Source organism: Diaporthe batatas, assembly GCF_019321695.1.
Source record: "Diaporthe batatas strain CRI 302-4 chromosome Unknown Contig00011, whole genome shotgun sequence".
Lineage (NCBI taxonomy): Eukaryota > Fungi > Ascomycota > Sordariomycetes > Diaporthales > Diaporthaceae > Diaporthe > Diaporthe batatas.
Window position 1 is genome coordinate 2,298,382 of NW_025408558.1, and position 14,231 is coordinate 2,312,612.

At 56.9% G+C, this 14,231-nt stretch overlaps 5 protein-coding genes across 5 annotated transcripts; 3 read left to right on the plus strand and 2 right to left on the minus strand.

The window, feature by feature from the left end:
• The first annotated feature begins 155 nt into the window (after positions 1 to 155).
• On the plus strand, positions 156 to 5,939 carry KVR01_009534 (uncharacterized protein). Its single transcript, XM_044793996.1, has 3 exons — positions 156 to 626; positions 686 to 1,334; positions 1,386 to 5,939. Exons 1-3 carry the CDS (start codon positions 624 to 626, stop codon positions 5,810 to 5,812), a joined length of 5,079 nt encoding a protein of 1,692 aa, XP_044642036.1. The 5' UTR covers positions 156 to 623; the 3' UTR covers positions 5,813 to 5,939.
• Positions 5,940 to 6,665: 726 nt separating this feature from the next.
• On the plus strand, positions 6,666 to 7,610 carry KVR01_009300 (uncharacterized protein; the record flags this gene model as incomplete). The annotated part of the gene is made up of 1 exon (XM_044783391.1): positions 6,666 to 7,610. One exon carries the CDS (start codon positions 6,666 to 6,668, stop codon positions 7,608 to 7,610), a length of 945 nt encoding a protein of 314 aa, XP_044641802.1.
• Positions 7,611 to 8,094: 484 nt separating this feature from the next.
• Positions 8,095 to 9,006, plus strand: KVR01_009606 (uncharacterized protein; the record flags this gene model as incomplete). Its single annotated transcript, XM_044794017.1, has 1 exon — positions 8,095 to 9,006. The coding sequence occupies one exon, from the start codon at positions 8,095 to 8,097 to the stop codon at positions 9,004 to 9,006; it is 912 nt and encodes a 303-aa protein (XP_044642108.1).
• Positions 9,007 to 9,055: 49 nt separating this feature from the next.
• KVR01_009164 (uncharacterized protein) lies at positions 9,056 to 11,034 on the minus strand. Its single transcript, XM_044788438.1, has 2 exons — positions 10,550 to 11,034; positions 9,056 to 10,475 (listed from the first exon to the last, which is right to left on the minus strand). Exons 1-2 carry the CDS (start codon positions 10,893 to 10,895, stop codon positions 9,343 to 9,345), a joined length of 1,479 nt encoding a protein of 492 aa, XP_044641666.1. The 5' UTR covers positions 10,896 to 11,034; the 3' UTR covers positions 9,056 to 9,342.
• Positions 11,035 to 11,605: 571 nt separating this feature from the next.
• KVR01_009113 (uncharacterized protein) lies at positions 11,606 to 12,937 on the minus strand (the record flags this gene model as incomplete). The annotated part of the gene is made up of 1 exon (XM_044789544.1): positions 11,606 to 12,937. The coding sequence occupies one exon, from the start codon at positions 12,935 to 12,937 to the stop codon at positions 11,606 to 11,608; it is 1,332 nt and encodes a 443-aa protein (XP_044641615.1).
• Between the last annotated feature and the right edge of the window lie 1,294 nt (positions 12,938 to 14,231).

The window sequence follows — 14,231 nt, forward strand, 5'->3', positions numbered from 1 at the left end:
CTCTAGCTGGCTGTGCCTTCTGACTGCGTGCATCCTTCGGCACCGGACCCGCCGCGGATGTAACCTGATCTCCCAATGTTGTGGCACCTCGGCAGCACCAACAGTTCATTGTTCCCGATCTTGGCTTGGACAGATGACAGACTGCAGCACGATTCGAAAAGCACACCCCTGAGGATAGCCAGCCTATAAGCCTTGGGACATTCACCAACACCTGCAGACTGGTATCGTCTTCGGCACACCGAGAGCAGGGGAATGCAGCCGCATCCGCAAGAGGCTGGGCGCAGCGGCACAGCAGTCCAGGGGCTGCTTGGCCCCATCCCTCGGCCATGACGGCCCAAAAATTGTCCTCGGGGCCGTGCTGAAGGAGCCCAAACAGCGACCCGAAACATCTCACGGCGCTCAACACCAACGTTTTCCAGCTCCGGCTGGCCGGCGGCCCAGAGGCTGGCCATGGTCGTCACGGCCCCTAAAACTCGGTTCATCATCAGCACTCTGTGCACTCTGGGCACACTCTCTATCCTCTCCATCTCCTCGACTCTTTGATCCTCCGTGTTAGCATTAGACACAGACAAACACACGGAGTATGCCCCCAATACTACTCTTTTCTAGGGACATCTGACAAGATGGTAAGTTTTTCTCCTCTTGTATGTCGGCTTGGCTGCGATCATGTTTGACTTTTCTATAGTGGAAAAGGCTCAAGTCAAGGAAGACTGAGCCCAAGGCGGTTCAAGTCGAAGATGAAAGGGGTCGGAGCCCGCAGCCCAAGATCGTGGTGGACTGCGATGCAAGTGACCAGCCAGCGCGGAGTGAGGCTAACAGCGACTTCGGGGACCCCTTGAACATGAGTGACCGGTTCCCAAGCCTGAGGAGAAAGGCCTCCGTACAAAGCAACATCTCGGATGTTTACGGCAATCTTATGCCGTCGTCCTCGTCTGCAATTGCCAGGCAGCGCTCTCAAGATCGACGATCGGACCCTCTCGGGCTCACTGTGCTGTACGCACCAGAACCAGGGCAACGTACTGTCGACATCATCTTCATCCATGGCCTTGGCGGGACGAGCGTCCGGACGTGGTGCCGGAACAGAGATCCAAGCTACCTCTGGCCCAAGCACTGGCTTCCTGACGAGGCCGACATGTCGACGGCAAGGATCCTGACCTTTGGATACCATGCTCATTTTTCCTCGAAGAAGGAGCAAACTTCTCTAACGCTGAATGACTTTGCAAACGATCTGCTTTTCCGGATGAAGTATGACGAGGAGACAGAAGAGAGGCTGGGACAAGTCCCAATAGTGTTTGTGGCCCACTCCATGGGTGGACTCATCTTCAAGAAGGCTTGTAAGTACTTGCAGGCAGCATTACGTGTCTCTGAAGCTAACGTGATGATAGACATTCATGGCTTAATGAATGATGAGTACAAAGACATGGTGTCCAAGGTCAAAGCCGTGCTCTTCCTTTCTACGCCTCATCGAGGCACAGACCTCGCAGAGATCCTCAATAAGATCCTGTCGGGCTCCGTTTTCGGCCACTCTCCGAAGGACTATGTCAACGAGCTGACCAAAAAGAGCCCGACCATCGACGAGCTCAACGAGCAGTTCCGCCACCACGCTGCCAAGCTGCAAATATTCTCCTTCTACGAGACCCTCACCACTACTGTTGGTCCGCTCAAGACCCTCATCCTGGAGAAGCACTCATCTGTGCTGGGCTACCAACATGAGACGCCTCAGCCCCTTGTGGCCAACCACCATGATGTCTGCAAGTTCAGCAGCCCTGAGGATCCCAATTACCAGTCAGTCAAGGGCGCGCTCCGCAGCATCGTCAACAAGGTGCGTTGCTCGACCGAGCACAACTGCGAGGACGAGAAGGAACTCTCCATTCTCAGAAAGTGGCTGGGGGCGAACGGCCGCCCCCACGACGACCTCGCCGATATCAGCTCCAACCGTAATCCTGGGACATGCGAGGGCCTGATGCAGGCGCCCGAGTTCGGCAAATGGCTCGACTCCGAGCTCCGCTGCCCTCAGCTGCTCTGGACTCATGCCCCACCTGGCAGCGGCAAGACGTACCAGACATCATTTGTGATCGACACGCTTATCGAGCGAAATGCCAAGTGTGTCTTCTGGTTCTTTGAGTATCGGGATGCCCGCAAGCGGTCGCTCAAGAATATGCTGAGATCCATGGCATACCAAATTGCGGTTCACGATCCGACCTATCGCAAGGCGCTTCTGGATCTGCAACGAACTGGAACGCATGTGGCAAATGGAGACGCGCATGCAATCTGGAGAAACGTGCTGGGGTCCAAGTTGTCCAGGTGCCAATCCCGCATCTATCTGATTATCGACGCTCTGGATGAAGCCGACTTGCCCAAAGCCCTTCTGGAGATGTTTGCTAGTCTTGGCACTGTCCAGATGAGCATCCAGATCCTGATTATGAGCCGTCCACTCTCGAGCATCCGCAATTCGATGCTGCGGCTGCACAAGAAGGCCCCAAACATGATGTTCAACGACATGGCCTTGACCGACAACCTCAATGACATCCGGCTGGCTGTCACCGACGAGATGGATGAATTCCCTGGCGAGGAAGAATTCAAACAGGACATCATCAAGCAGGTCGTCTCCAGGTCTGAGGGGAACTTTCTGTGGGCAAGCCTCGTCCTGAAGCGGATCCTCCAGTGCCATAGACAGGAAGACGTCAAGAGGGTACTCGACAGCACCCCTGACGGCATGGACCAGCTATATGAGAGGATGGTCGAAGCCATCGCCGCTCTCGACCAAGAGGAAGACAAGAGACTTTCCAAGGTCTTCCTCTCGTGGGCCATGTACTCGGTGACGCCCGTCAGCACGGAAGAGCTCAAGAGCGTCTACTCTGCCGAGCTGTCCTCCCTCATCGACCTTAGGCATACCGTGAGTCAGCTCTGCGGAGAGTTCGCCACACTCGATGGCCAAGACCGCATCGTGCTGGTCCATCAAACAGCACGTGATTACTTGAAGGGCACCACTGCACTTCCTTTCTCCCTGTCGGGGAGCGAAGTCAACGAGGAGCTCTTGTCCCAGTGCCTACTCATGCTGCTGGACTCGGGTCTCAAGGCGCAGATGCGACAGGACAAAGCACCGCAGTTCCTCGCATACGCCGCCGCATCATGGCACATCCACATGGAAAGAGCATCTGTGGACTCGGAGAAAGTCCTGCAGATGCTTGTCAAGTTCTTCCACGACACTGCGCCTCTGACGTGGATCCAATACCTTGCCGCGACCGATCAGCTGCCTTTGCTGGTTGCGGTATCAGCGTCCCTGCAGTCCTTCGTCCGCCGCCGCAGGAAGGCGGATTCGATTAAGCCTCCAACGATGCATCGCATCCCTGAACTGGCGCTTCTGGAGGGCTGGGCCGTGGACCTTGTCAAGATGACGGGCAAGTTCGGCAATCACCTGGTCGACGATCCTGAGGCGATCTACAAGTATATCCCATCATTGAGCCCAAAGAATTCGGTACTCTACAGGAAATATGCGGACAAGTCAACATCACGGATTACCGTGAATGGCCTCTCAGGTGCTGAGTGGGATGACTGCCTCGCGAGAGTGACCAACGGGTCTGACCCGTCGCTTCATGTGGCCGTGTCTGCGCAGTACCTCGCTGTGGCTAACGACTCGCCCAACGGCACGATTCGTCTCTGGAGCAATGTCATCTTCCAGGAGGTTCATACCTTCAGCCCGGGAGAGCCCATATGCTCAATCACCTTTAGTCCTTCGGGATCCCTCCTGGCCGTGCATGGCCTCGACCACACGTTCATCTGGCGGGTGGAAGATGGTGTACTCTTGACCAAGGCCAGCAACCCTCACCAGGACCGGGCAGACACCCTGGCCTTTGGGCCCCAGGAGAAGTTTATCATAATCGCCACCAACCTGCGCCGCGTGTACAAGCTCAACCTCGAAAGCGAGGACCAGCAGCTCTCCTGGGTCGCCTTCGACGAGTCCCTCCTCGAGGAGACAGCCCTTCCAGACGGCGCATTCATCAACTCGCCCTCGTCATTGGCCTTCAACCCGGACTGCACCCAGCTGGCAGTCGCATACAAGGGCTTCCCCCTCTCCATCTGGAGCCTCGACCCACCAAAGATGATAGCCCGCTGCTCGGTGCGCCGACAAGCCCAGGGCGGCAGCAGCGGCCACGCCTCCAGCGCATCCTCCTGGCAGGGCGTGTCCCGGGTGGTGTGGCACCCCTTCAACGGGCAGGTGCTGGGGATCTACCGCGACGGGCAGATCTTCAAGTGGGGCCCCATGGACGACACGCACGAGGAGGTCAGGCAGGAGCTGGACGCCACGCCGTCCGAGATCACGGTGGCGCAGAGCGGCGCCGTCTTCGCGACGAGCGACGTCCGCGGCACGGTCAAGATCTACGACTTTGCCCACATGGCGCCCATGTACAAGCTCACCAGCGAGGACATCATCAAGGCCGTCGCCTTCAGCCCGGACAGCAGGCGCTTCTACGACCTCCGCGGCTCGTACTGCAACGTCTGGGAGCCCAACTGCCTCGTGCGGCTCGTCGAGGGCGGCGCCGGCGGGGGAGGCCCCGGCGGGGGCGGCAGGGACGACGAGAGCATCACCAGCTCCGAGTTCAAGGAGCACCGCGCCGACAGCTGGAGCATCGCCGCCGCGGCGGACGCCGACGCCCGCAGCACGGTGACGTCGCTGGCCGCGTCCGAGGCCCACGCCGACTCGCGCCCGGCCATCACGGCCGTCGCGCCCGCGCGGGAGAGCGCGCGGATGGTGCTGTACGCCAAGGACGACGGCACCGTGGAGCTGCTCGACGCGGGCCGGCAGCGGTCGCACGTGCTCGCGCAGTCGGCGTACGGGATCGGGATCGGCCCGGCCGCGGTGGCGCCGGGGGGCCGGTTTGTGGCGTATAGCCTGCTCAACGGCCGGGTGACGGTCAAGAGCGCCAAGGTCTCGCTCAAGTCTGGGAAGCTCATCGCCAAGGAGGTGCTGGTTGAGAAGGGGGATGTCGGCCGTGGTATCGTGAGGCAGGTCCTGTTCCACCGTGAGGCGGATAGGCTGCTCGTCTGCGGGTCCAAGAAGCTCGAGGTTATCTGCTTTGCCAAGGATGATGTCGGGACCGTGACTGAGAGGGAACTGGACGATACCGAGTCGGGACAGGGCGCGAGGTGGGACTACCACCCTACGGACCCGTCCCTGGTGCTTGCGTTCACGGCGAGCAGCATCGAGGTCTACTCCTGGGACGATATCACCAGGGCAAAGTACACCATCCCCATCGACCTATCACACGGGCAGGGGTTGACCTCTCTTCTGCCCGATGCATCGAGGTTCACCATCGAAGAGATCATCCCCTCGCCCCGTGATAAGGTCCACATGGCAACGGTCTCGTTCGAGGAGAACAACAACAAGGTGTTCGGCTTCATGCTCCTCGACACCTCGCCGCTGCACGGGGGAGACGCCGCATCGTCTACCATCCTGCCAGTCGAGGTGCCCGAGACGGTCGGCCAGCGTGTCGAGCAGCCGGTGGGCTTCCTCCAGGACGGGAGGCTCGTGTTCCTGGACGAGGCGCTGTGGGTGTGCACGACCAGGCTCGCCCCATCATCATCTTCGGCATCGGCAGCCGGCCCAAGTGCTGACGCTCAAGCCGCTGTTGCACAACCACCATCACCACCACCAAGCATAAAACGACACTTCTTCGTCCCGCGCGACTGGCTCAACAGCGCGGGGTTGGCCCTGTGCCGCGTGCAGCCCGACGGGACGTTCCTGTGTCCCAGCAAGGGGGAGCTGGCGGTGGTCACGGGGGATCTGGGGACGGACTGGGGTGGGATCTGAAACCGAGATTGACTTTTTCTACTTTGTGAATTAAGCATTGCATGGCGTCGGAATTGATGGGGGGCTTTTGGGGGCCATTGTTGGCTCATTCGTTTCTGGAGGGTATCTATGGGTAGTTAGAAACGTCATTGTATGCAGCACACGTTGAAATTGTGAGCGATCTTTTCCTCTTCCGGCCCGGATTGAGGCCAAATGGTGGCTTGTTCTTGTCGGTTGTTGCGCAGCCACCTCCACATTGGATGCTGCGGTCGGGCATAGGGACTGGTGTGACAAAAGGGCCTGGTATCTACTTGAGTACACTCATCGATACCTTTTGACCTGGAGCAGATGAAGTTGTCCCGAGGCATAGGCACCATTGATCTAGGTCTTCCGTAGTCAAAATTCAAATTTACATAGAAAATAATACAATATCACACCTTTGACACAACTGTGGCCCTATCAATTGTCGAGTGGTGCTCCCGGGACATGATGATGTACTCCGTATCGCGCTATCCGCAGCCACAACGCTGCACAGCCCGTCTGCGGTTGGTTCGTTTTAGGTTGTTGGTCGATTGGTCGGTCAGGCTTTGTCAGACCCCTCGCTATGTGCACATTTGGCCTCAGTGCATCCATGTAAGCTGGTTGGTCAGGTTGGTCCACCGAGGCTCAGCTGCCGACCATGGGGAGCCGCTTAAAATCCTCCCCGTTCCCCGGTGTGAATCATCCCGTCCCACTCGCTTCCCTCCGCATACCTATACACATCTTTCCGACCTCACCCTCACCCCCCTTTCCCTTCCTCTCTCTTTTTTTTTTTTGTTAACCCATTGATTCACCAGATGAGATCTATCGAGTCCTTGACTTGGTGTACCTGATCATGGTATCACTGCAGCAACACAGCAACGCCATGCAAGTGGACGAAATCGACCCTGGACCCCCGATGTCACTGGTTCATGAATTCGTACATGCACCGGGGCCGCCAGGTCCAAGGACAGCGGGGCTCAACACCGCCACCAAGGCGTTGTCGACGACGACACCTGCCGAGCAGGAACTGGAGGGCTCGGATATCTCCGACCTTGAGCCGGCCGACATTGGATGGGAAGGCGGAATTGGACGAGGAACGAACCGTTCTCACAAGGGAACCAAGAAGGAAGTCGAAGGTGGCATCACCTCCGAGCGCCCCGAATATTCCTGCCCCTTCGCGCTGGGATCTCCCGGCGCCCACCAACTGGAGGAACCTCTCGGTGCATCTGGGCACCTTCGCACGTATTTGTCAGGCAGCTCTGTCAAATATGTGCGAGGGTCCTCTGCTGGGCCATACGCCTCCGGAAGATTCTCAGACGAGAGTGTAATCCGGGATCAAGCGAGAGGCCAGGCTTCGCCCGACATGCGACCTCGGCTAGCTCATCACGGCATGGTGACCGGGGCACTCGGCAGCGCGACAAGCGCTCGACGCGGCCAACATGTCTTGCCCCGTATCTCAAGTCCCGTCGAGCTCTTACGTACGAGCTATGACACTGTCGTCATTGGATCGGGGTATCGCGGTGACGTGGCAAGTGCCTGCACGTTGAGGGCAGGCGAGGACATGTGCGTGCCAACAGGCGGGCAGAGTCTTCGAGGCTATGACAACGTCAACAAGACGGTGACCTCCGGTGAAGCCTGCATCGACGCAGCCGAGAGGTCCTTCGACGTGAAGTGGAAGGCTGCAATGAAGTTGTCGCACCCCCCGGGGAAGAGCAGCGCCGGTGCTGCAGATGTCTCGATGAGGGAAGCCCTCATGTGGATGATAGAATACAATCTGGTAAGCCTTCCTGTGGCATGAAAACGGGATGTGGATATGGGCTGATTCAGAGAATAGATACCCTCGCCAAGCGGGAGTGAGCCTCCGGCTCGCTTGTGGGATCAGTCCGCTCAGCTGCTACTGAACCTGGTGGCAGCTGCTGTCTCATGCTTTCACCTTCACTTCTCCCCAACGGTGGAGGTAGCAAACGTGCAAGCAACGCAGTGTACTGGAACAGTTCACTGCCTCCTGCAAGACCCAGGATAAGAGATATATTTTTGACTGGCATTCTCGATTTAATTTCGACGAGTGTCAGAGAGCCCAACCGCATCAAAACCATTGCCATCTCATCGGCAACACACTTTTCATAGTTCAAGGCTCAGCGTGCGCTCCGCGCCTCACAACCATCACCTCATCGCTGAATGCACAAGAAGTGCTGCGAAAACACACAATCGAAATCTGAGCCACTGCTCAAACAAACACACCCATATACACAACCTACAACGCCCAACCGGGCTTCGACAGAATGGCGCACCACACGAATTTCGCGTCATACAACATGACGCTCGACGATATCGATCAGTCGGAAATAGAACAGATGATGCAACAGATCGCATGGGAGCAATCGATGAACCAGGCAGCTATTGCCGACACAGATTATGACACAGCCAGCTTCGACCCAACACTCTCACCGCTGTCCGGCTATGCCAGCCCCAGCAGCATGACCACAGGCAGCACCAACCCGAGCCCCTTGGTCCCGCTCCTCGACTACGATATGACTTACCCGCTGGTCCCGTCCCCGGACGACCCCGAGAGCCTCTTTCCAGAGCTCATGAACTACAACACCACCATGGATTCGGCATGGGTGGGCCCCCAGCCCGAGGGCTTCACTAGCCCTTTCCTGGACGACGACCAAGCCAAGCTCCCATCCGCATACCCCCTAGTAGACAGTCAGCTGTATGCCGTGACCGCAGCGCCCGACCAGGCGACATACGCCAGCAGCCGGGTCATGACCGCCACCTATCTCCCCACAATATCACCAGCCACCACCACAGCGCAGCCCCAGGCGCCCATACCATCATCACCACCACAACCACCAACAACACAAACGACACCCGCCACCACCGAAACCACCAGCCTCGCGTGCCCCTACTGCGGCGCCACGTTCGCGGAAAAGGCCAAGCTGAACGTCCACACCAACAAACACACCAAGCCCTTCCGGTGCGCCGCGCCCGGGTGCACCTACGGCGCCGCCGAGAAGAAGAGCCTGCACAGGCACATGCAGGGGAGGTCGGACTACGACGTGGAGCACCGGGCCGCGGCGCGGCGGGCGCGCGTCCCGCTCGTCAAGCACCGCTGCCCGCGCGAGGGGTGCACGTACGCCACGTTCCGGGACGACAACCTCAAGAGGCACGGCAAGACGTGCACCGGGCGGTGAGCTGGGAGGGGGGGCTATGGGAAGAGAGGGGTTTGGGCGGGGGGGGGAGGGGGGGAGAGGGGCACAGAATAGGGGTTTTGGACAGGAATGGGAAGTGAGAAGAAGCCTGAGGTGGCTCTAGAGGTTGTCTCTGACTGTTTTTCGGCTCGTCTGTCCCTGGCATTGCTTGTATATGGCGTTCTTTGTGTTTGTTATTCCTTGGCTCAGCGTAGTATGGTGCATGTGTCTTCAATTTTCAATACACTCTATATCTCCTCTTGTTGTACACGCGTGGGTTTACACCGCTTGCCAATAGCTATATCTACATTTTTCTTCGGAGGAATTCCACTGCCTCCCTCAAAACCCCAGCGACCGTACCAATTTCCCGATGAAGCCGTGCTTTTTGGGAACCTGGGACTGGGGCCAAAAATGCTCCTTGTGCCAATCCAGGAGGATAGGGGGCTCATCCGGGCCAGCCTCATAGACTTGTATAGTATCATTTCGTTCGCCCGAAATACTCAGGGCCGCCTCTGATGGGGGAAAGAAGATGCCCACGCACGGCCCGCCATGTGCCCTGACAGTCTCCCTGAGGGCTCCCAAGAGACCAACCAACCGGCGGAGGACGTGCTGGTTGTCGGTCTCATAGTTCCTGACCAGCTCAGCCATCTCGACGACTGTCAGACCGCGCAGCTCCCCGAGTCGGTCCTCGGGGACGACGTCGGCGACGGCTAGCTTGGTCTGGCCAGAGAGCAAGAGGTTTTGTGCATTTCGCTGCAGGCGCACGGCCTCGTTGGAACGCTGAAATGGAAACCCGCGTGCACAGGCCAGGAATGCCTGGCTGGTTTGGACGCCCTGCCCGGCCTTGATCACATCAATGCCGTGGATATCGCGCCTCTGCGGGTTGCTGGACTGGTCTGTGGGGATTGGCATATCCTGCATGGAGCCGTTTACGTAGGTTCTGACCAAGCAGGTGAGTGGGCCCAGTTTATAGCTCAAGAGTTGGTGATGAATCGAACTGTCGCCGACCTCGGGCGCGGGCTCGGTGAAAATCTTGTAGTATTCCCAACCCTTGGGAGAGGGCCCGGGTACTCGAATCTTCGTGGCAGTTGTGTTGAATCGAGTCTTCGTGGCAGTTGTGTTGAATCGATCCCTTAAAACCAGTGTGTTACCAACTTGCATCATATTGAGATGAAAGGAGTCAGGGAATCCATGACGGGGCCTGCGATAGAGCCTCTGATGTGTGTTGTGAGCGACCGAAAGGAGATTGAGCAGGACGCCTAGACTGGCCATGACGTCCACGTGGTCAAGTTTTAGCCCTGGGTCCGTGGCGCATAGAGCAGCAAGAGAATCATCCCAACCGACAGGTCGAGGACCTCTTCCCGGGTTGCAATATCCCCAGGGGCGGCGCTCGGGCATAGCAGCATCCAAAGCCTCGCGTATTGCATCATTAGACAGCGACGCAATTGTGTTTCTTGGTCGACTTGCATCCCCTTGTATGTCACGGTTAGTCCAGCTCTCCCCATGACGAAGTCCAGTGGACCTGCGGGGTTCGACGGACACTTACCAGGGACATAAATTGCCTGTCTGCTGCCTCTGGCTTCGTTCCAGCTGCAGAGGCATTCGATCTTGGAGTCCATAACACTCACGGGCTCCTGACACGCTTCATAGGACTTTTGATCAATGGTCGCGATTGGGTTCGGGAAGAGGCTGAGAAGCTCTCGGTCCCCCGGTCTGACGTGCTCGGGGCGAGGTGAGGACACTTTGGCGGGTCTCGCTTGGCCCTCGCTGGACATGCATCTTGATTTGCGAACGAGGACGCTCAGCCGTGGCCGCGCCCGGGGACGCGCCACTGTTCGCAGCAGCCGTCGGGACGCCGATGCTGCATGTCCGCCCGGGCCTATAGCAGGCATGGCAATTCAATCGTATGTTGCAAGTGCAAGCCACGTTTGATAAGACGCGCTCATCGACGGGTGTGTGGCGGATATGCCAATAAATCGCCGAGGCCCGCGTTGACATCTGGACTCGGAGTGCACAACCATAAGGTTAAGCCAAGTCGAAGCTGTGCAGAGCACTTGAGAACAGACCACGCTCATGAGAAAAACCAAGGTTGTCGATGAGTCAGCAGCCACCGCGCCATTTTGATTGGCCGAGTGCTTATTACATATATGCACCATTTCCAAACCTCATGGCTTGCCTGCTTGGTTATGGAGTCATCAATACTTGCCAAATGGGTGCACATGTCTTGAGCCTCATTGTGAAGACTGTCAGAAAAATGAGAATCCTGTAATTTTCCATAGTTGGGATTCATTCGCTACCAAAAAGTACCAAGTTCTTGATTATGACAACCTTGGATGTGGATGGACTCCTGGGAACCAACCCAGTACTCGAGTATTTGCTTCCACTCTCAAAACCGTTTCCACCGTCAGACCACGTAAGTTGGGCCTGTTGCCATCTCAAACGACATATAAGGCCGCTGAACCCCCAGGCCTCCCAGCATCCTGGTTTCTCTTCTCCCTGAGAACCTTGTCTGTACATACCGCCTCGACCGAAAAGCTGCCCCGTGGCCGATACATCGTCTCCCACTGACTGATGTTATCCGCCTCATGCTCACTTCTTGTGATCAAAACTGATATCCGACACCAGTGCCCACCGCGCGAGGTGATCCGCCCCTCGTGTCCGTTTGTCCCTCCGGCTCGGGCCCATCTCGTTGCATGTGGTGGCGCGCCCACTCCCGCGCCGCAGCATCCAGTCCGCTGTGTCCAAGACCATTGGCGTGACGATCAAGGTTGTTGACCGCGTCCCACACCGTGTCGAGATGGTGCTGACCCCAGGGAATTCCGTCGTCGGCCCCGGTCATGGCACAAGCCGTCAGTGTCATGCGCTTCACGATCTCGTCTACCGTCTTCTCGGTCTCGGCGCGCAGCTCGTCTCTCACCCCCTTGGCCGCCTGGGCGCCCTCCTCGTCGAGGAGGCGAACCGCAAACTGGTGGACGTGCCTGACGTAGATGTCCACCCTGCTTACGGGTACATCGTATCCATTGAAATGACACAGGCTGTTCCGCAACTCGATTAGACCGTCTGCGCTCTTACGCACCCTATCCGGCATAACCATAATCACATTCGTAAACCTGTCCCGGGCCAAGTCGATGTCGGAGCTATATTTGAAAAAGCCTGGCCGGTGGGCGCTGAACCAGCGCCAGACGCACTGCCTGGCGACGCGAAGTGCCTCTGTGAGGATCTTATATAGCACGTCGTGGTTAATATAAACATAGCAGGCAAGACCTGTGATGAAATGTTTGTCGGACAGCCCAGTGCGTGCTGCAAGGGCTATCCGGTTCTCACTCTCTGCAATCTGCTCGGCTTCGGTCATCTCCGTGCTGATTGTGCTGTCTGGCTGATGCTCCACGCTCGGTGTACCGGTTGCGGGGGGCTCCCAGTCCCATGTGCCAGTTGCATGCCATTCCGACTTGAAGAGTTTGGGGTCGGTGGTTTCCTGGCGCCGGGCGGCCACGTGATTCTCATGCGAGGCGGTGGGCTTGATGAATCCGAATGTCATAACTTTGATTTGCCCGTTCTTGTAGATAGCGTCCCATCCGTTGATCCTGACAGCGCCAGCGACTGGAACTCGGACTTTGGGGATGAAAGGGTCCATGTCGCCAGACGAGGTGCTGGTATTGGGCTCCAGTGGTGTAGTGGAAGAGACGCTCTTCTTGGGGGTTATTGCGACGGTGTTTGGTGATGTCGAGGTAAAGTGGCGGAGTCGGGATGCATTTGTTGGCTGAGCGTACGATGGAGTCGTTCCGTTAGATGCCGATGGTCCTCGTGCTGAGGTATGAGCAACTGGCTGGGATAGGGCTCGTCCATTGCCGCGAGGCTGCTGAGCTCGAGGAGTACGGTTGTCTTGTCGCTGGTCGTTGGACCGCTGGGACGCGCGGGAGGAAATGATCTTCATCGTTGCGATGGATGCTGATAGCTAGTTAGTATAGATGGCCTGCGTGCGATTCATTTACATAGCGACCATCTTCAGACCTACTCTCGCCGTATAACTCCCTCGCGGCGTTCTAGTTAACGCCGTCGTTAAGATGGTGCCCCTTAGCCTTGTTTGTGTGTTGTAAGGCTGAGACTAGAAGTGCCTATTGTATAGCTATTATTATTAGCATTGTATTCTTTCTGAGAGCTATGTTTTAAGTGCTTACTACTGTATGAAGGCGCTCTGTATGTTCTTAGATGGATGTGGAATAGAAGTGAAACCACATAGGTAGCCTGCTGATGACAGAAGGAGAAGGATTATTTAGATAGTCTTCTTGATAGTAGAGGAGCCGAAGGAAGGGTGTAGAGGTGGTAGGTAGTAGGAGGTAGGTAAGAATCTACAACAGGAAGGTTTGTCGGGGGGATGCTGGCATTAAATACTTTTAGGAGCACTAGGGTGGGGCTAGGACGCTGGTCGATGCTCGACGAAGGTGAATCTAAATACTATTATAGCGCTCCCTAGTGAAGCCGGGGGCGAGGACTTCGCACCCGGGGCTGGGGATCCTTCACCCCCGACTTCCACGGTTAACCGTCTACTCGTAACGAGTAAAGAAGAGGACTAGTCACTTCTAGGTACTGATCAAATAAGAATAAGGAGGGATAAATTGCTCCAAAAGTTCTTTGGGGGAGAGGTACCTATTTATGTAGTCCATGTCTAGGGCCGTTACCGACGGCCGCTGAGACACCAAACTATTTTCTTAGTAATACTTTATTTTAATAAGTTAGCACCCTCGGCACAAACACCCCTGACACCTTTCACTGCTTGCCCGTCTCCCCAGCCGGTGGGTGTTGAGAATACTAACAGTTGGTGACCGCGGTCGATTGCCCATGCTGTTTGGTGCTCATCATGGTTGATATGACCGTACACCAAAGAGAAATTCCATGTTGAATAGACTGTTTGTTCAGGTTCGTCACCTGATGTTGTGCTCTCTGCACAACATGACCACGGGTGGAACAGCACTATCATAATCCTCCAGGCAAATATCCGTCAATCACCAATGTAACATCTGTATTTCCGTGCAACACGAAGAACAGCTTAGAACGCCAAAGGCTGTACGGGACATTGAGCCCTACATCACGAAGGTCATAATGGGGGTACCTCTGCCGCTCCCGGTCTTGATAGCCCTGGCAGCCGCAGAGCGCGCATCAGGTCTCTGTCACAGGCATTTCAGGACGGGATTGAATCCCTACACCTCAATCGTGGGGAACTCAAAGCA

Bases quoted from the DNA above. Each gene is read 5' to 3' on its own strand.
- KVR01_009534 (XM_044793996.1), top strand. The intron at 1,335-1,385 runs GTAAGTACTTGC...ACGTGATGATAG, and splicing joins ACTCATCTTCAAGAAGGCTT to ACATTCATGGCTTAATGAAT.
- KVR01_009164 (XM_044788438.1), bottom strand. From the start codon at position 10,895: ATGCCTGCTATAGGCCCGGGCGGACATGCAGCATCGGCGTCCCGACGG. The intron at 10,476-10,549 runs GTAAGTGTCCGT...GTGACATACAAG, and splicing joins ACAGGCAATTTATGTCCCTG to GGGATGCAAGTCGACCAAGA.